A 20,325-nucleotide genomic window follows, 5' to 3' on the forward strand; every position below is an offset into this window, starting at 1 on the left:
GTTAATTTAGAAAAGCATGTTAGATGATGTCAGCACACTAACTTACAACAAGTTGTTTGGGTGACATGTACTTCTAAACTTGTCTTTATTGAATTCCAGCTGATTAGGTGCATCTTACCTCATAATTTAACTCTGGTATCATAGGTACCTACAAAACCTTTTGTGTGAACTCCTAGCGTAAAAAAGAAGCAGCAACTCAATTAAGCAGTGCAGATTAACACTTAGAAATCTGCTAAGCTTCTTTTTAGTTTTTGGAATGTTCTCTTCTTTCACTGGAAGTTTGCGATAGCCCAATTCAGGCCAGAATGCGACAATAATTATTAGTTATGAAGTTCAGATTCCACAGCTCTTACTAAAACTTACTCAAATTATAGCATTTTTAGATTAAAGAGACCCACATCTGTGCATACTGACTAACAAATCTGCACTCTCTTGTTCAGAGACGTGGAATACTTGTTTTTGCTTCCCTATGACATGCACTTGGATGTTTATTTTTTTTGCCAGCTGAATTTCTAATAATGCATATTATCACGCTTAAAATATATTTGAATCACTGACAGTTTTGCAGTATCTAGCTGCAGAGCATGATTCACATAACCTTATAGTCCATGCAGTGTTTCATCCATTTCTTTCCTTTTAGTGCTATAGTTCAGCTTTAAGTAATATAGTTTGTATTATCTTGCATTCTCTTGCTTCCTGAGAGATGTTTGCCTGCCTGTGAGGAGAACAAGGGGCAGAAAAAGTACTCTTGGGCTTTGCCTTAAGCCATTACCTTCTCTTGCCCATTTTCAAACTAGAAAATTTTACTGGATTTTGGCAGTATTCTGGATACTTAGTCTCTGTTTACATTCAATCTGGAGAAAATTAAGGATTCTTGCTGGCTCTAACTATCTAGTCTTTTCATGAGGAACCCTAATATGGCCTCTGAGGTTAACTTTGAGGGGCTAATTTGAAAAATCAGCTTCTAGGAAGCTGATGAAATGGTTCCTGCAGTCCATTCTGGACAGTAACAGAAAATATTTCAACGCAATAATTTTGACGTTTCTGATCAGACCGTACACAAGATGCTTCATCCCATCTGTAAAAGGAAACGGAGGAATGAATGTTACAGTTTTATTTCCATGATCCTTGGGAAATACTTGATTAGTGTGACACTTCTGTAATAAAAGAACAAATGTGATGCCATGATGAGATAAGGCTAGTTAGATTTCAAACCATATCTGTTTGAGAAGGCAGTACCAGAAAACAGAAGGGAAGTAATGATGAAAACACCACAAGTGTAATATTTTTGTAAGTTAAACATCTGAAAAGTACTCATTTCTCATTTTTCCAATTGCAGGGACTTGCCATGAGGTGCTGAAGCCTTGTTTCATTGATTCGGAGAGACTGGACCTAAATGGCGCAGCATGACTTTGCTCCAGCCTGGCTTAATTTTCCTACTCCGCCATCGTCAACAAAGGTACGTTCTTTGCTGTTCTTCTGATCAGTCAGTTTCACTATTAGAGAAGTCTAAATGTCATAACCTTAATCACAGTAAAAATACATATATGTTTTTGAATGTGGGAAGGGTGATAATAAGATACCTACCAAGTCTCGGTCATGATGTAAATAGTTGAACCTTGATTCTCAAGCTCCTATCTTCAGCAGGGGTTTCTGCTTTAACAGCTGAGTTGAAGGAAGGAAGCACCTGGACACACTGTCAGAACTGTTGTTGGATTAAAACTTCCTCCATAGGTAGTTTAAAATAAGAAACTGAGACTGAGGTGTGTGCTTGATGGTGTTCTTGCTTCTGATTTTGCTTTGTGTCTTACACGTTTTAGAGAATGCTTTTTCTTACTGCATCATCCAAGTGATTAAAAAAAAGTGCTTTTGAAATAGGCTTTCTGAAATGTCTCCTTGGTTGGTGGTGGTAATGTGTGGTGCTTTCAAATAGTTGTGCATCCTCACTGCGGTTGTTCAATCGAGACTGCGATTACTCAGTTTATGAAATGGAATAGTTTGCTTAGGAACAAGAAATAGCACAGAATCATAGAATCATTAGGGTTGGAAAAGACCTTCAAGATCATCTGGTCCAACCATCCCCCTACCACCAATGTCACCCACTAAACCATGTCCCTAAGCATCGTGTCCAAACTTCTCTTAAACACGCCCAGGGACAGTTACTCTAGTGCCTCCCTGGGCAACCCGTTCCAATGCCTGACTGCTCTTGCTGAGAAGAAATGTCTCCTAATTTCCATGCTAAACCTTTCCCCTGGTGCAACTTGAGGCCATTCCCTCTAGTCTTATCACTAGTTATCTGCAAGAAGAGGCTGACCCCCAGCTCCCCACACCTTCCTTTCAGGTAGCTGTAGAGAGCAATAAGGTCTCCCCTGAGCCTCCTCTTCCCCAGACTAAACAACCCCAGTTCCCTCAGCCGCTCCCCACAGGACTTGTGTTCCAGGCCCTTCACCAGCTTCGTAGCCCTGCTCTGGAAACGCTCCAGGGCCTTGATGTCCTTCTCGTAGTGAGGGCCCCAAAGCTGAACATGGTACACAAGGGGCGGCCTCATCAGAGCTGAGTACAGGGGGACGATCACCTCCCTGGTCCTGCTGGCTGCACTGTTCCTGATCCAAGCCAGGATGCTGTTGTCCTTCTTGGCCACCTGGGCACACTGCTGGCTCATGTTCAGGCGAGCATCAATCAGCACCCCCAGATCCTTTTCCCCTGCGCAGCTTTCCAGCCACTCTGCCCCAAGCCTGTAGCGCTGCATGGGGTTGTTGTGGCCAAAGTGCAGGACCCAGCACTTAGCCATGTTGAACCTCATCCCACTGGCCCTCTGCCCATCGACCCATCCTGTCCAGGTCCCTCTGCAGGGCCTTCCTACCCTCCGGCAGATCAACCCTTCCCCTCAACTTGGTGTCATCTGCAGACTTAATGAGGGTGCACTCAATTCCCTCATCCATATCATCAATAAAGATATTAAAGAGGATGAGCCCCAACACTGACCCCTGGGGAATACCACTGGTGACAGTTGAACCCATTGTGATTTCTAGGGTTTCTTGAATATGACTATCTTATAAATGTTTCTTTTTCTGCCATATCCTCCTATTCTTTCTTAGTGTATGTGAGTGTAGAAGTAGAGGCAGCACTGGATATTTCAAATTCATGTCATCTGTTTAATTTCCCAATTTATCTGTTTACCTTCTTTGTTCTCATATTCTTGAATGCAATGTCCTTATCAACAACTATGAGAGTGACGTTGCTTGCATGCACTTAAACTTCTTGCTGTCTTTCATGTCCATGGAAAATATTTAGCCTTTATAAAATTTGGAAGTAGGCTTGTGTGATTGTTCAATGCACAGTCAGCAGTCAGTATGGGTAGCCTACATTGTTTTACTTTTGTATCTACACACAGATGCACGCATGCATTTTTTTATTGAGGTCATTCAACGTCCTGATTCATCTTATGACCTTTTTATCTTCCTTTTATGCTGAACTAGCTGGCTTCTTTGTTTAGGATAGTCTATCAGCAACTGTCAGTTGCTGTTAAGAGACAGCCTTATCTGATTCCAGACAGTTCCTGAGATCTGTTTGATTTAATTATGCTTGATTTCTGAAATACTCAATTTTTTGTGACCTGCTCTTTCCAATTTAATGTTTTCAACAGGAATAGTAATCGGAGTTTAGTTTAATATAGTGTCACAATTACAAAACAGTTTTGCTTCACATATTCCAAGAATCTGCTGGAAGAGATTTACCTGCATACTTAAAATGTCAATACAGCAGGATAGAAGTAAGTTCCAGCAGTATTCAAATGTATTTGAGGTGTGGGTTGTTTTTTGTCACCTCCTTCCTGAATAGTAGGAAGTTTCATTGCAAGCATCTGTTGTGGATTCTGTTCTCTTCCATGAGATTTTGTCTGAAGGAGATTAGATAAGCTTCCTTTTATCTCTTCCAAAAACTTTGTAGCTATTACAGTCCTTGTGCTTCGTTGTCTGTATTGCAGCTTATTTGCTTCCATTACCTCTTCCTTCAGTTATGAGCGCTTTGTGATACATGGTCCATTTGGATATTAAACACTTGAACAGTCTTTTTGGCCCTACTGACATATAATAGTTCATAACTTACATCATAAGGCTTGTTCTGTCATTCCTCTACAAGAAAGATCTCAAATATTGTGGTCCCCTGCCTAGCCTTCCCTCCTCCCACAGCAGTTTCTAGAATGTTTGTTTCTGCTTCATGTTACCTGAATGAGGCAGTTGAAGAGAAGAACAGATAAAAGGGATGGAGATGAAGAGGAAGGATAGGATGAAGAAGGGAAGGAGTCTCATGCAGAATGAAGCTGGGATAAGGCTGTGTTATGAACAGCATTTAGAACTGAAAAGGAGAAACTGAACTTGTTTCACTGAGAAGGCACTTTGAGGAACTGTATCTTCAGGATTTTGATTTCCTGTCCATGCTGGATAGCTGGGGCTTTCCCTCACAGAGGTAAAAGATAGTATTAGAAAAACGTGATGGAACAGGAATGAGCTTTCTTAATGTGACTGACTATATGATATCTTGATTGAAATCCACCTCATCTGTTGCTGCTGATTTCCATTTAAGAATAAGCTTTTATATCATCTCCCTGTCATTTACATAGCAAAGTCCACTTAGCTGGGTAGCCGCTGCTGAGCAGCCTTATTTCAGGTCTGGAATTAATATATTTGCATCAGTGCAGTACTGTAATTGGGCAAATGTGAAGCCATCGTGGGATATGGACAAACGATTTCTGAAACGATTTCTGTAAAATGTATATGGAGCAATTGCAGACAGACTGGTAAAGTCAATAGTTTTTGCAAGGTTACTGTCACTTCATGTTAAGCAATAAGGGTTCTTATACTTCGGAAATCTGTTTTGGTTTGTTTCTTGGCTGGCTGAATAAAGTCAGATAACTTCTGAACTTCTAGAAATTGCCAATAGATTTCCTGTTGATTACAAAGCTTACTGTCATCTTTGCCATGAGAGGCTTGATAGACTAATACCTCCATCATGTGGGGAAAAAACGAACTGCATGATCTTTGAAAATGACTTAGTAACTTTAGATATATCAAGTACAACTTACATTTTGTGAAAGTGTGATTGTTCTTCAAAGTTACTCAAAAAATGAATCTCCAAAGGCAATATTAGAAGGTTGTCATATGTATATGAACACACAAAGCTGTCTTCTAAAATTACACCTATAATCAGAAAATCTGAAGCTTTCTTAAATTTTTTGGTGGCTTAATCAAAGCTTGTTTGTAAGGAATTGATATTGAGGTTCCTTATAATAATATCTCAAATATTTAAATCTCAAATCTTTTGACAGTTTCTTATAGCTTTCTGTTTTTTCCATCCTCTCCAAGTTCTCAAGGAAATAGTTCTCTTCTCAGGTCTCAAATTGAGAGGGAAATCCCTTTTCGTTTGACTTCTGTACAATTTGATAGTATGTGCTTTTTATTTTAAACATCTCTTGCTTACTCAAATTACACAAAAGCAGTGGATTTTGAACAGCACCTTGAGCACTGCTGAAGGCATTATTATGATTGTTATTAAGATTGTCATAAGAACCTAGGGATTGTTTTTTGTGTGCTTGTCTATTGATGGGGGTGGTGGTGGAAGACTGATTGTCTTCAACGTATTTTCCAAAGTGGTTAAGTCTCTTACCGTGACTTACCTTTTCTTTTTGTACTCACTCTGATCAGAATCAAATATTAATATAGCTTGTTAAGATGTTAATGGATAATAACCATTGAAATTAAACTTGTGGCTTTCATTTTCAGGCATGCATCATTCGTGCTTACATTAGAATGATGTTTTCAAGGTTTGAAAACTTAATTGTTAAAGTTGCATACCATCTCTAGATGGTGCATTAGCTTGGGAAAATTCGTGGGTTAATAGCAACAAACACAACAAATAAATACATGTGAAGTACCTACCTGAATACATATCAATGCCAAAAAGCATTCTGACTGATAAACTGGCCGGAATCAAACCCCAAATTGAAGAGCTGTAGTTGCTATTAATCTAAATTTTGCAGTGTCAGTGTTAATGGTACTTGGTTCTGGGCTGTGCAGATTTCAAACTTTGCAATAGATTATCATCTGAGCCTCACCTTTGAGATGGTCAGGTCTCTAAAACTAAGTTTCACGTGGCATTTAGCATATGACAAACTTAGGGTATTTTTGGTTAAAGATAAAATCTATGGAGTTTGGGAAATTGCTTATCATGGTGAGAACCTCTTGCCTTTTTCATAGCCTTGCAGATTATGCTTAGCCTTGTTTTTTATTTTGTGTCTCCTCCTCATGTCCTTTTATTTCTTCAGCTCCAGCCTTCCATACAATCTCTTCTAAGGTGATGCTCAATTAGCCTTAGTTCCTTAGGCTACAGGTTAAAAGTTGTGGTGTTTGCCTTCCAGCCTTCTAAACTATGATTTATTGTCCTTTCTTACCATTTTTATATTTTTCCCGTGCTGCAACACATACCGCTTGTCTTCATCTTGCTGCCAAAACAAAATAAAAACTTGGCTTTTTTTGCCCTGTGTCACAAACATTGTCTTCAGCATTGTTTCAGTGTCCTTGGAGTGGAATATAGAGCTTCCAGTTCTACTGGCATGAAGGTGGTAGACATAACTCTGAACATATGCATACTTGACAATTGCTGTATTGTCTGCCATACTATGTGTTACAGCTCTGATAAATCAGTTTTGTTATTAATCAGGTATCTCAGGTCTACTACTTGTGTTCCTTTACAGTCATCACTGAACTTTGAGAAACATTCTGAAAATTTTTCATGGACAGAGAATCGTTATGAAGCAAATCGCAGAAGACACAACTCTTCAGATGGATTTGATCCTAACATTGGACGGCCTAATGGAGGTATAACTTAGCTTTCATGAAATGTTTTAAATACATCTATATCATCGCCCTGTAGCCCTCTGACTAGGAGAAGAATCTTATCATAATAGCTGTGATTTGCTAAATGTTGTATTCTGTTGTAAAATATATGTAATGGAAAGTCGGATCTTCTGGGAGAGGGTGTGGTGAGTAAGGGCTGGTAAGAGTAGTGTGATTCCAGGTGCATTTCTCTCTTAAGAACGGTAAGAATATTGAGTTAATTCTCTAGCCAATGACATACAAGCAGTCAGGAAAGGGGGCTGATTCTCACAGTTTTGTGGGATTCTTCCCTGCTGCTTACGTGAATGAAAACATGTTCACTGTGCTATTACATCCCAGAGAATAGAGCTGCTTGCTTAACTCCTCTAATAATTTTGCAAAACTAGAATGTTCCTTCAATACTGCTTGTAATTTACATTTATTTAATATTTAAAAATATAAGGGCATTTTGGGAGAAAAGAGAAGAATGGTTGGCGTTCACAAGGCAGAAGTGGTACAGAAAATATAAACCATCGTGGGGGATACCATGGCGGAGGTTCCCGCGCTCGTACCAGCACTTTCCACTGTGGAAAAAGCCAAGGACTGCATGAAAACAATGTACCTGTTAATGAAACTGGGAAAAAGGAAGACAAAGAAGTACCTAAACAGTTTGAGGCTGAGGATTTTGTAAGTTAATTGTAATTATAATAAACAGGGTTTCATTGTTTCTGCAAGTGCCATTTTGTCCATTACAAGCTACTTCATGAGATTTCACCAATTACAGATCATCATATAAGGGATCACCCTTCCCGTAGGTAAGGGGGTGTTAGTCATTTCTCCACTAACCTGTTTCTCTTTTAATCTCCAGTTTTTATCATTGTATTTTTATTACTGTCACTTAAATGATTAAGTGCAACTACAGTTAGGTTTATAATATTTTACCACAGTTTGCTGTGGCATGTGTATGTATTAAATTCTACACAGTTCTCTTACTGGAAATTTGAGGTACTAACAAAGTGGTTTTTCTGCTACCAGCCATTTGAGGTCCCAGGTTTCATTCAACCTAGAATTTTAGGATGTAAGAGGAAGAGTGAGCTTACTGTTCGAAGAACCATAAGTTACTGTGTGTTTTTTTTTCCTTTCTGTGGACATTTCATATAATGGTATTGACTGGTGCTTGAGATGTTTTGTTGGAGAAGAGAAACAAGCGAGCATTGATATACTTGGGTTGCAGGGGGAGGTTTCTAGTCTGTCTTCATTTAAAAATCTTGGGCAGCAGAGGTTATATTTCTGATACTGTTATGATTCTTTATTTCGTTAGTTCTGTAATTCAAGACTTCTAAATTTTTTTTTAATGATAAAATTTCCTTTCAGCCATCTTTGAATCCTGAATATGAGAGGGAACCAAACCAGAATAAATCATTAGCTGCAGGTGTGTGGGGTGAGTATTTCTGATGTTTTTAAGTACAGAAAATACAGCACAGATCCTAAGTTGTTTTATTAGGATCATAGACATCTCTAATAGAATATAAGGATACAGGTAGAGGTTGAGGAAAATTGTGGAAATTTCAGTGTCATTACAACGTATCTTTTTGTAAGAGAGGTAATGCTTCTGTTTGGATGTCAATCTGTTGGTCTTTAGATGTAGCCACAATTAGGGTTCTTGTTCCCCAACAAGTATGCATCTTTTTGGAAAGATGTCAAGAATTTATCTCCCAAGAGGAAATGTACTGCAGGTGGGTCACCTAAACTAGTGATGTGATTGCTAGCTGAAGACTTGGTGAGAGAATGCTTCTGACTGATTACAGCTGTTAAAGAGCTTGGAGAGAAACCATGCCATGGAGATAAAATGGTCATTGCCATGGTCTGGAATAGTAGTCATCTCTTCTCTCATGTTTATAAAGACCTCAGTGTGGAATATTTGGCTATAAATTGAGTGGCTAATGTGCAAGTAATAATCCTTTAGTAACCTTGAAGGGAAATATGAAAGGCATGTTATCTTTTGAAGATGCAGCCAGGATGGTAGATCACATTTTGAGGTGCACTGAATACGATACAGACAGCTGGTCAAAAGAGGTGATTCTCTTGTTATGTTCAGTGTTGGTGTGGCCTCACCTTAAATATGGTGTGCAGCTCTGGGCTGCACAATGCAAAGAGGACGTTAAGGTCCTTGAAAACATCCTGAGGGGGGCAACGGAGCTGGGAAAGGGGCTGGAAGGCAGGTCTTGTGATGATAGGCTGAGGACACCTGGGTTGTCCAGTCTGGGGAAGAAAAGGTTCAGAGGTGAACTCATTGCTTTCTACAGTTTACTGAGGAGAGGAAGCAGAGAGGGACGTGCTGGTCTGCGCTATGTGGGAACTGATGACAGGATGTGCAGGAATGGCGCAAAGCTGCAGCAGAGGAGGTTCAGACTGGACATTAGGAAAAATTTCTTTACCGTGAGGGTGGTCAAACACTGGAACAGGCTTCACAGGGAGGTGGTTTATGCCCCGTGCCTGTCTGTGTTCAAGAGATATTAGGACAATGCCGTCAGTAGTGTTTTATCTTTTGGTTAGCCCCAGGTGCCAGAGCAGTTGGACTAGAGGTCCCTTCAAACTGACTAGTCTAGTATCAACTAATAGTATTTGGTTTTAGATTTCCAAACAATTACTGTATAACTAGTTTCTTTGAAGAATATCCTTTCTGAAAGTAAAATTCCTGCATTGCCAAGTAGGATTATTTTACAAACGATGGTTGTAGAAAATGGAAAAGAACTTCTGTTTAGCCAGATTTGTATAGTGTGGTATTTGTGGAAATATCACCAGACTAAGCTCCTGCTTTATGCCTGTTTGTTCTAGACCACATGGCTATACAGTACCTTACGAAACAGAAACTTAAGACTTTATACACGTGCATGCTTTTTCTTTTTTTTTCTCCAGAATATCCTCTAAACCCTAAATCTAGATCTCCAAGAATGCTGGTCATTAAAAAGGGCAATACAAAAGAACTGCAGATATCTGGATTTCCTGTAGTAGGAAGTCTTCATTCACAGCCAGTAAAAAATGGAACTGGCACAAGTGTTTATAAAGGATTAATCCCTAAACCTGCCACTCCACCCACAAAGGTGAGTTTTGGATACTAATGGCATTAAAGACATGCTGGGAAGATTAAGCATGCTCTTATTCAAAATGTGGTGATTTCACCCTTGGGAATTCTGTTCCTAGAGTATGCTTTCAGGTCTTGAACACTTCAATTGCCACATACTTCAGAAGTGGAAACACTTTTTCACTAAAAAAAAAAAAAGAAAAAAAAAAAGCTGTAGTTGAATCTCAATTTATTGCATTACCATTTTTGAGAAAAGTGAGAAATGTCCAAGTGAAAAGGATGTTTTGAACTTACAAAATAGCAATGCTTTTTGTGTTTATTTTTTAACAGAAAAAGAGGTACCAAGTGGAGACCTATAGCTGGCATAAAAATACCTTCAGAGTTTATCCCAACTATTGATACAGATAGTGTTGCAATCCACTAGAACTGTTCTGGTCCCTTTCCATATGCAGATTCCTATGTTCATCTTTTCCGGGGGATTTTTTCTGTGCTACTGAGAGCATCTGATGGAGCTGTTCTTAACTCTAGAATTTACTGCATAAAAAAATCACATGCAGCTGCTGAAGACTCTCATCTGTTGTATTAAGAACCAAAATAAGAGAGTGATAATTGTTTTTGAATTTAACTCATTATATAGAAAGTGTAAACAGTATTTGTGAGAGGATGAGTTGCTCATAAACAGTCTCTGTCCTACAAGAAAACAGGTGTTTGCTCTAAATTATGGTTGTAGTTATGATTTCATTTTGCTTAGTTGTTTTTCTGAAGATTGATGGAAATAATTTTGTTAATGATTACTTACATTTTTATTTAGCCTTCACAGTGGAAAAGCCAAGCAAAAGAAAATAAAGTTGGAAATCCATTTCCTCATGAATCTGCATATGGTATTGGCAATTTCATTCCTTTCAAATCAACTGCCAAGGCATTTCCTGTATCACAAAATTCAGTGAAAGAGGTAAAGCAATGTTTGTGTTCTTAATCTAATAGTTCGATTTTTTTTTTTTAATTTGCTTGATTAGATAAGAGAATATTATTTTATGCAGAATTATATGACATAAGTGTATATTTTGGAAGCTTATATGAGAGGGGGGAAACAGAAGCTACCTCACCAGCCTTTAAGTCCTGCACAATTTGCTTTGTAGGTGCACTAGGGTGCATAACCTTGATAAATTTAAACTTTTAAAACTGCTAATATACCTCAGAAGGTTTGTTGTTTGTTAGCAGTACTCTTGAAATCTGTATCTCTTTGTTTAGATGCAAGAATCGTATATATTAAAATACAAATATTTTCCCTCTGCTTTTGACTGGGGGTATACACATAACCCCAAACTATAAGTTCCTGAGAAACTGTCTTTTTTTCAAACTTTTCTAAATGAGTGAACTTCTAATAGTCTTATTTTTTTCTAACCCCCTGTGTTAGTGTAATCGGTCAAATTCTTCATCCCCTGTTGACAAAGTTGGTCAGCCTCGTTTAACAAAATTGACAAGAATGCGAACTGATAAGAAGAGCGAATTTTTGAAAGCATTGAAACGAGATCGAGTGGAAGAAGAACATGAGGATGAGAATCATGCTGGGCAAGAGAAGGTAATTTTCTTCATACCTGTTGTAGATCCCACAGTAACACATTTCAGACTGAACGTAACATACATTACATTTGTCTGTAGCCAGCTGTTAAGACATGGTCTTGGATGTTTGAATGTAAGAAAGGAATTACCTTTTGATGAATTTTAAAAAGTTGCTCCAAATACTACTGTTTCTCCAGTGCATGTAGTTTTTCTTTCTGCAGGATGTGTTGCTACGTATCAATAATTCGTGCATACCTTGTCTTTAGCAACAATAAAAAGAATAAAGAATCTTTGTACATTAACCCTAATCTTTCTGGAGGGCAGCATTTTGCACCTCAGCTGTTAGTTATGTTGCAAAGCAATTAATGGAAAAACTTGGTTCTGTTTCTCAAATTGTTTTTGGAATCTAACTGGAATTTAAATTGGAATCTTAGATGCCAAGAACATCTCTATTTTTGGCCTTACTGTAGGAACAATACTTTGATTTATGTTTATATAAAGAACCTGTTTCTGCTTCTGAACTGAGAACTTGGAGGCCTACACTGTATATATTATTAATGTGTCAAGTTTCTTTCATTCACGATCTGTATATGTAGTGCCTGGCTGGCACCTGAGAACATTAATGTTTGTGCTACCTGCCACCAGTGAGCCATAAGCATAATTACCTCATGTAGTTCAAGTGAACGTAAGTAATGTATTACTCAGGATGAGGTGATTACACATCTGAGTGGTAAAAGTATTAAAAAAAAAAAAAAAGGACTTGAAGTGTTACGCAGATTCAGAGATACGAAAAAAGAAACAGTGCAACTGTGCATTGCTTGTAAAAGTCAGACTGACTTTTCTGACCTTGTTTCTATTTCAGGCAAAATAAAACTTGCTGTAATGGGATTGTACAATTTAACTATGTATCAGTTAGGAAAGGTCTTCATCTTTTTCTTAGGCATTCTGTTGCTAAGCACCCTGAGATGGGTGTTGAGTGCAGTGTTGTTTAAGAAATGTTAAGGTTAAAAGGTCTTGGGAAACATTGTCATGAGCTTAGAATTCTCAAAATATTATGTGAACACGATGGGACTTTCTGTTCACAAAATTGTCTTGAGTTCTTTGTCTTCATGGTACTTATGTCAAATGCATATGATTGTACCACTCTACACAGCTCACTTTCTGAATCAGTGTATTTTGGAAGGAAAAAAAAAGGTGTTTAGAAGTGGAAGCCATAATATCTTTGGACAGGTGTATGTAATGTGTAGCTTGGAGTATTTATTAGTGATTGCATGCACCTTGTTTCACTAACTAACAGGTGTGAAAAGATGTTAAAGCTTAACAAGGCATGTAACTGTAATAGTTGTCTACTTTCAACATTCATTTAAATGATCATCAGTAGGCAATGTACTGTGCAACTGAGTTATTAGGTAGATAACTGCACAACAGTGTTCTGTAACATGATAGAATTAGAAGGCCTGCAGTGACAGATTTCACCTCTGAAATAATGAGGCAAATTGTGATCATAGCTGAGACAGGCTTTGAGGAAACTATTTTGCCCTAGTATGGTAAACTCCTTTGATATTTTTATGAATTTTCTCTGATAGTCTGAGATACATTCTCCAGGTTAATGATTTAACAGCTGAATATAGATTTACTGGGATACTTTTTTAAAAGAAATTTTTGGTGAACATTCTAAAATTTCTGGAAGCCGATAACTCTGAATGGGAGGGGAAAGATGGTGATGTAAGAAATCATATTTCTGAGTTCAAGTGCAAAACTGGCTGATTGAGTGATTGCCTTCTGCTATGGATAATGCTATTGTCTGGGGCTTTTGTTTTGAAAAAATGTTCTAGCTAGATAATGATCATACTCTCCTTTATTTTCATAGTTGCTAAGACTTCTGAGTCTGGCTAATTACTGAGTAAGAATTGCAACCTGCTGAAAAAGTAGAATAAAAAGAAACATCTCAGGTTTATAGGATAAAAGAGCTTTTAATATTTGAGTGAATCTGCAAAATCTGCTTTCTAAATAAACTCTCTCTCTCTAGTTCTTACATCATGGCTAGTAAGTTACAATTGCTGAAACAACAGCCTGTGAAATTCTGTGGTGTGTGCCTGTGTGTAGGGTAAGCTGTTGTCTGAATTTAAGGAGTTTTTCTGAACTTGTGACAGGTGAATTTCTGGTTGAGATATGGTGGCTGTGACCTGCCCCTTAAACCAAATAAGCATAAGAATTCTCATGTTTTCAAACTTTGCCTGACACAGGATGTTTATTTAATAAGGAACCTTGTTTGTAAGTTCAACAGATAATTTACTATTTGTAAAAATATGAAAGACAGCTTATATAAACTTGAACTTTTAAGATATTTTTACATTTTTTCTACAATGTTTGGGCAGAACATGGGAGTTGCTGTCTACTTTAGTCAATCAGTGGTATAACTTCAGATTTCTGTAACATCTATGTATTGTAAACCCTTGAAAAAAGGAGCAGAATTACCCTCTGTAGTATAGGATATCTCCATTTAAAATTAAATTAAACAATCAGTGAATTGCAGCATTTTACTTGTAAGTGGAATTTACATGTAAACTCTGTAACATGTAATTATTTTGACAGGATGATGACTCCTTTAACTTGTGTAACAGCAACAGTCCTCATCATGAGAGAGATATAAACCGAAACTTCGAAAATGAAATTCCTCAAGAGAATGGCAATGCTTCAATTACATCTCAACAGATCATTCGATCTTCGACTTTACCTCAGGCAGATGTTCTTTCAAGCTCGCTTGAGGCAGAGCATAGGTATGTACTTCTTATATAAAATGTTTATTCATGGTAAGTTAGCATGCCTCATATTCTTACCAGCTCAGAATTCAGCATTTGAAAACTGAGAACACAAAATACTTAATAGTACCATAAAAGGTTTAACTTATAGACATGTACTAATGTAGAATGGAATGTACTTCGTTTCTGTTTGACTTGTGTACTGGCATCTTTAACTTACTTTACTAAATATTTGATATATTTCCTTATAAACAAATAAAGCAAACTGATCCTCATATCTAGGAGGAACAATGCATATAATTGCTATGAGTATTAACAATACGTTAAATGCTGCATCTTATGTACAACTCTGAGTTTTTTCTTGTTGTTAAAGAAATGGATTATTTTTATAACTGACTATTTGACATAGTGATATTGCAAGACAACTCAATGGAAAGGGAGAAAGTAACTTCAAAAAGGTTTGAAACATAATTCTGTTATCTCATAAGAAGTAACTGTAGTAGCAGCTGGTATAGATGAGAATGGTGCTGCTGAGAAATCATAACTCCGTCTGGAGGTGAGCTTGTCATGAGTTCTGTTAAATTCTTACTGTTTCTAGTAACGAAAGAAACCCAGCATCTTTTTCCAGTGATAGACTGTATGTATACATTGGACTAGACAACTTCTTTTGTAGTACTTGTAGAGGAGACTTTCTTGATCTCTTCTTTGGTGTGAGTGTTGGAAGTGAAATGCAGTCTGGTCTGTTCTTCCATTTCCCTTGCTCCCTACACACACCCCATTGACTATGGAGACAGAAATGTTGGGACTGCTAGTGGCTGCTGACCCTGATTTTTGACTATGAGGTAGGAGTCAAATCTAAGTGTCACTTGTCAACTCAGGTGACTTTGAGTGGCCTTCATAGGGTTGCTGGGCAAGCTTCCCTCTGTGGTATCCCAGAGACATTGTGTGTCTCTACCATGGCTTTGTCCTCTAGTGTATATACAGTGCTTTGGGTAGGAGTTTTAGTAGAAAAATGGACTTGAAGTGACCAGCTTAACTCACAGGATGCTTGTGGATGCCTAATAACTGAACTGGCACATGTTGTACAGAATACTTCTTGGGTTTCCTTCCACTAGGGGAGTTTCCACTGTGCAGTGATTATACACTCATCCTGTTGGTGTTAAGTTTCCTAATTTAAAGTGTAATTTTTTTTAGTACAGTTCACCCTCATAACTGTCCTAGAAACTAACGTGGCTGTAAAGAGACAGTGGTCCTGCTAACTTCAGATGATGTTGCAATACAACCTATTCTATTGGGACCTAGAATTTTTTGAAGGGAGGGTTCCATTGAAGGGCATTTCTTGCTGACATCTGGCTAAATGAAGTATCAGGCAGGCTTCATCACCTTGAGTTCATCCAACTACTTCTGTGCTGACTAACTTATTTTAATATATTCAGTGTTCTTCATCTCTGTGTCAGTTTCCTGCACCAGTTCTAGCATATACTTTTAGAAGCCTCTTTATTTTTTCGTGAAATAGCTTTTACTTCCTTAAGATTTGAGGTCGACAAGCAAATGGTTTGCCAGGGGAAGATGCTAATCCTTTTGGCAAAAACTTTGCAGCAAGAACACATACCATCTTCATTAAATACCACAGTGTCTTCATCAGATAGCCATGTTACCACAGTGTCTTCACATCTAAAACCACTGGCATCATATGCAGATACTGCTGTCCCACTTCTGGCACCAGCCAAAACACTTCGATTATTGCATTTTTTGATATCTCAAGCTAAATCACCAGAGGAATGTGTCTGTTTCTTTCCCTGCCCGTATCCCCAAACTCACTCTTATTTGTGGTCTGTCTGTGCTGTAATATCAACATCTGCTGTCAGGTGAGACATGGTAGCCTGTCTGTCTCTGACACTAGAATTGTGTTAGAAATGTAGAAACTATAGGAGGCCATTGCATTCTGAATCATGCCTCTGTTATTGAAGAGGAATGGAGCTTCTCCCAGGTGCACTGTCTCTGTGACTTGATGCAGAAGATGCTGTAGGTTTGAGGTGAAGAACCATCTCTTCTTTTGGCTCCTATGGAGGGACAGCGCTAGCATTGTCATGGTTGCTCTGTTACACAGGAAAAAAACTGCCCATTTCCTCAGTGTCCATCTTTGCTTCTCCACACCATTTTTGAGGAGGCATGCTATGGTTCCACCAAAGCACTTATGCAAAGGAAATGTATTCTTACTTTTCCATCTTACGTAGATTTCTTGCCTTAAAAAGAAAGTTGACTTGCATTCTGCTTTCTTGCAGATTGAACCTTAGGAATATGACAGATACCATTGTGTAGCCAAGGTCTCTTCATTGTACTCATTTACCTTGGATGACTTCTTAGATAAATAACCCGACAATGCAGTTTAATGGGCTGGAAAGACTGTGGTGTGACAACACCAGATAAGCTTTCAAGAGAAACTCCATGCATCAAAAGCTGAACTTGCATATGGTCCAAATTATTTTCTCTTCTGCTTGCTTTATTGCTGCAGTTCTGGACAGCAGCCATCCAACTGAGACAGACTAGGAGAAAGTGAGGGTTTTTCTAGGCTGCTTTCCATAAGGCTTTACTCCAGATATTGGGCAGCTTATCCTAAAAGTCTCCATATCTGGGAATGCTGTCAGTTGATTAATAAAGATGCTGGAGTGAGATAATAGGAAGTTTGGCATTTGTGTTGGTATGTTCACTGGACTGGCAGAGGTGGCAGGGTCTATTTTGTATGTGAAACTTGATGGCAGGAAATGTAATACTTGATATGTACAAGCAATGGAGTGAATGTATGCTTATGCGTTCTGTAGATTTAAGTATTACTGTTTAGTTTTGGCAGCTTTTAAAATCAAATGTGTCAGAACAGGGTCAGCTGTGAAGGACCTTAAGACTTCTGAACTTTTGTGCTTTATATATCTTTTCTTAAACTCTTACATAAAAGTAGGTTAAAAGGCTGTTTAAAAAATATTTGTGGGCTAATATATTTATTACACTTCTTTACATATCTGTATAGGCAGAGCTTGAAATGTCTGAGTGTGCAGAAATTCTTTAATGTTGTCCCCTTTATTTTAAAGGTTGTTAAAGGAGATGGGCTGGCAGGAAGACGCTGAAAATGATGAAACATGTGCTCCACTAACAGAGGATGAGATGAGGGAATTCCAAGTCATTAGTGAACAGGTAATGCTAAGTTAATACTCTGTGATGAACTTATAGATGGATGCCCTAAATACCTACCTTCGAGCAGGATCTCCAGTAATTCTGATGGTTAGGGTCAGTGCCATTTTCGTACCATTTTCCTTTCCTCCCTTACCCTTTCAGAAGAACAGTGGCTTTAAAAAGATATGGGGAGCAGTGCTTATTTTAGAGACAGCCTATGCTAAAAATATCAAGGGAAGGCGAGGGGAGGGCTTCTGAGTAGTTTCAGCATTGCTAGTTGCAGAATTATACAAGCTTTCCAGTTCTTCAGCTCAGCCTGAGGAAAGGGAATTTTCTTGCAAGATTTTATTGTGGCTTCCTTGTCTGTCTTTGCTGTAAATTGAGGAACACAAAATTCACTAGTAATATAGTCTGAATGGGCAATCTAGACTTGATTTTTTTTCTATAGCAGACTGGAAAAAGGGACTGCATCACAGAAGAGACTGTGTGTGTGTGTGGGATCACTGGGGCAAAATATCTGAGGAGGTAGATGGGAAGAGGGTAAACTCTTGTACAGTGCAGAAGCTTAGCTTGGTCTGGTTGCAGGCTCTTGGATGCAGGTCCAAAACTGAAGGCTCTCAGGTAAATTTTCCTTTGTGCGTGTATATAACAGGTAGTGTTGTGGATCTAATGTAGTCCATAGACAAAGGTGTAGAGAACACTGAAATACAGCAGATTATTGTGTTTAGCTTTTTCTCTCTAAACGTATCATGTTTTCTTGTTTCAGTTACAAAAAAATGGCCTCCGGAAAAACGGCATTTTGAAAAATGGCCTCATCTGTGATTTTAAATTTAGCCCCTGGAAAAACAGCACTTTCAAACCTGCTCTGGAGAATGAGGATTCTGAAACGAGCAGCACTGATACGTCAGATGATGACGATGTGTGAAGATTTCTGTACCATCTGTACAAGCTTGTTTTGATCTCATGAGAATATGGGGATGTATTATCAAAAAAAAAATCTAAGTTATGTAGTAACATACCCTGTTAGAAGAAGAATGATGGGACTTCTCTCTGAAGAAAGCAAGGAATGTTGTGTCGGGTGTGTCGAACATTACTATATTTCTTTGTTAACGAATGTTGTAGAATGAGGACTTGAGTTGCCCCAGCATTGACTTTCTTCATCACTGCAGCATTTCTGACTAGCAATGTGACAATGTAACAAATCAGACTTTCTCATTTAATAATAAAAACAAAAAGAATTGTGTAATGTCTTGCAAAGCTTCTGTCTTAAAATGTCCACATATATAAGGGGGAAAAAGGGCAGCTTGACACTGTGTTTTGCTTGCCAGGTCATTTCTTTCTTACAATGGAAATCCTAGAGTCCACTTTGTATGCAAAAAGGGCAATGTAGCATGTTGGCTAAAATGAGCAAACTGCACTAAAACTCTTTTCCTTAATTGAGCTGTTGTGCTGTTCTACTTCTTCCACACGTAATTGCTCTTTAGCCATTGTAGTGTAGTCATTGTTATTAATGGAAAAGAACCTTGATGTTACAGTTCCAAATTTTTACAACTAACCTTTAAATTGAGAGCTTTATAGAGTATTGCAAGGCCCAGTATTCTCACAATGAACCCACTCTTGTGGAAAAATAAGCACTTTGAATTTACCATTCATGTGCGGAAAAATAATTACACTGACTGGATTTGTCCACTACATGGAAAATAAACTGATTTACAGAGTATTGTCTCAGTGCATAGCATCAAGGGTATTGTTTTAAAAACTAGTAAATTTTGCTTGCATTCATGTTAAATGTACTCCGGCAGCAGTCACTGCATTTCAGAATGAAGTAAAAATACTTCTATTACCAGATCCTGCTTTCACAGCAACGGAGAAGTGTGTCTATGCAATAAGCACCTGTTTTGCTTGCTTTCTGTCAAACTTCTTACATATTTTAAAGCTAATACTGTATTATGTACAGTTTATTTGGATCATTTTAGTGTTTTAACTGTGTTCTGCAAGGTTGTACAAACTACGTAGCATTAACCCATAAGCACAACTGCACTCCATGGTGTCACATAAATTTATAACAGCCTATATGTAGACATTCCTCTTTCAAGGTATTTTTGAATTGCACTATTTTATAGTAAGTAACACAATTTTAAACTCTAAAGCATAAATAGTTGTGAAGATGAGGTTTTGTCCATGTTTAATCTTTTTTTATTTTGTTAAGGGAAAGACTTACAATGTGGCATCTACCACTTTTGGGCCAAAGACATACTTTTTTTTTTTTCCGGTTTAGCTTAAATAAGGGATTCTATTGAAGAAGATTTTTTTTTTCTTGGAACAGATGTAAATGTTGTTCTAGGTAATTTTGGCACAATGTTTTGAAATATGGTGGTTTCTTGTCTATATTTCAGAGGATAAATGTTTTTTTGAAGAGAGAAGTGCTGTATCAGTAATGAAGTCATTCCTACTTGTATGCCTTAAACACCTTCTTTCTCTTTCCCTTCTGCTTTTTTTAACTAACGTTGACACCTTTGTACCATTTTTTTTTTCATTTTTGGTTGTTGCATCTGTTCAACAGTATCTTCTACCTATCCTAGCTACTTAGTTGCATATAAATACACTAATTTTACTACTAAGTAAGCCTTGATATCTCAGTGGTACATAAACTCACTTGTTTTTGTCTTCAGTTTAATGATAAATGTCATCTCTATAATTAACCCTTTGGGGACAAAGTTGTTTTGACTTTGCATTCTGGCTCAGAAGCTGGCATCAAAGGTCTGCATAACCCTTATCTTAACTAGTTATCAGTCTGCTCTGTTACTTCAGTTTGTCCTTCTCTGTTGTAAGAGGTGGTAGTGGGGAAGTTTTATGCTTCTGCTGAGGAATTGGA

The 20,325-nt window shown here is 37.9% G+C and overlaps 1 protein-coding gene across 8 annotated transcripts in view; it reads left to right on the forward strand.

Moving 5' to 3' along the window:
• Positions 1-18,707, forward strand: part of GPBP1 (GC-rich promoter binding protein 1) — a 33,882-nt gene extending 15,175 nt beyond the window's left edge. For 7 of the 8 annotated variants that reach the window (XM_080574647.1, XM_080574642.1, XM_080574648.1 and 4 more), the window contains 10 exons: positions 1,340-1,459; positions 6,752-6,875; positions 7,336-7,559; positions 8,247-8,313; positions 9,792-9,976; positions 10,769-10,909; positions 11,375-11,539; positions 14,116-14,300; positions 17,369-17,471; positions 18,217-18,707. In XM_080574647.1, coding sequence (XP_080430773.1) covers positions 1,397-1,459; positions 6,752-6,875; positions 7,336-7,559; positions 8,247-8,313; positions 9,792-9,976; positions 10,769-10,909; positions 11,375-11,539; positions 14,116-14,300; positions 17,369-17,471; positions 18,217-18,375 — 1,416 coding nt within the window. In that variant the 5' untranslated portion in view covers positions 1,340-1,396 and the 3' untranslated portion in view covers positions 18,376-18,707. Of the gene's footprint in view, positions 1-1,339; positions 1,460-6,751; positions 6,876-7,335; positions 7,560-7,668; positions 7,688-8,246; positions 8,314-9,791; positions 9,977-10,768; positions 10,910-11,374; positions 11,540-14,115; positions 14,301-17,368; positions 17,472-18,216 lie in introns of those variants that run through there. The other variant, XM_080574649.1, reaches the window with a different exon arrangement.
• The last annotated feature ends 1,618 nt before the right edge of the window (positions 18,708-20,325 follow it).

This window comes from Anser brachyrhynchus (assembly GCF_964034855.1).
Source record: "Anser brachyrhynchus genome assembly, chromosome: Z".
In the NCBI taxonomy this organism is placed as follows: Eukaryota; Metazoa; Chordata; class Aves; order Anseriformes; family Anatidae; genus Anser; species Anser brachyrhynchus.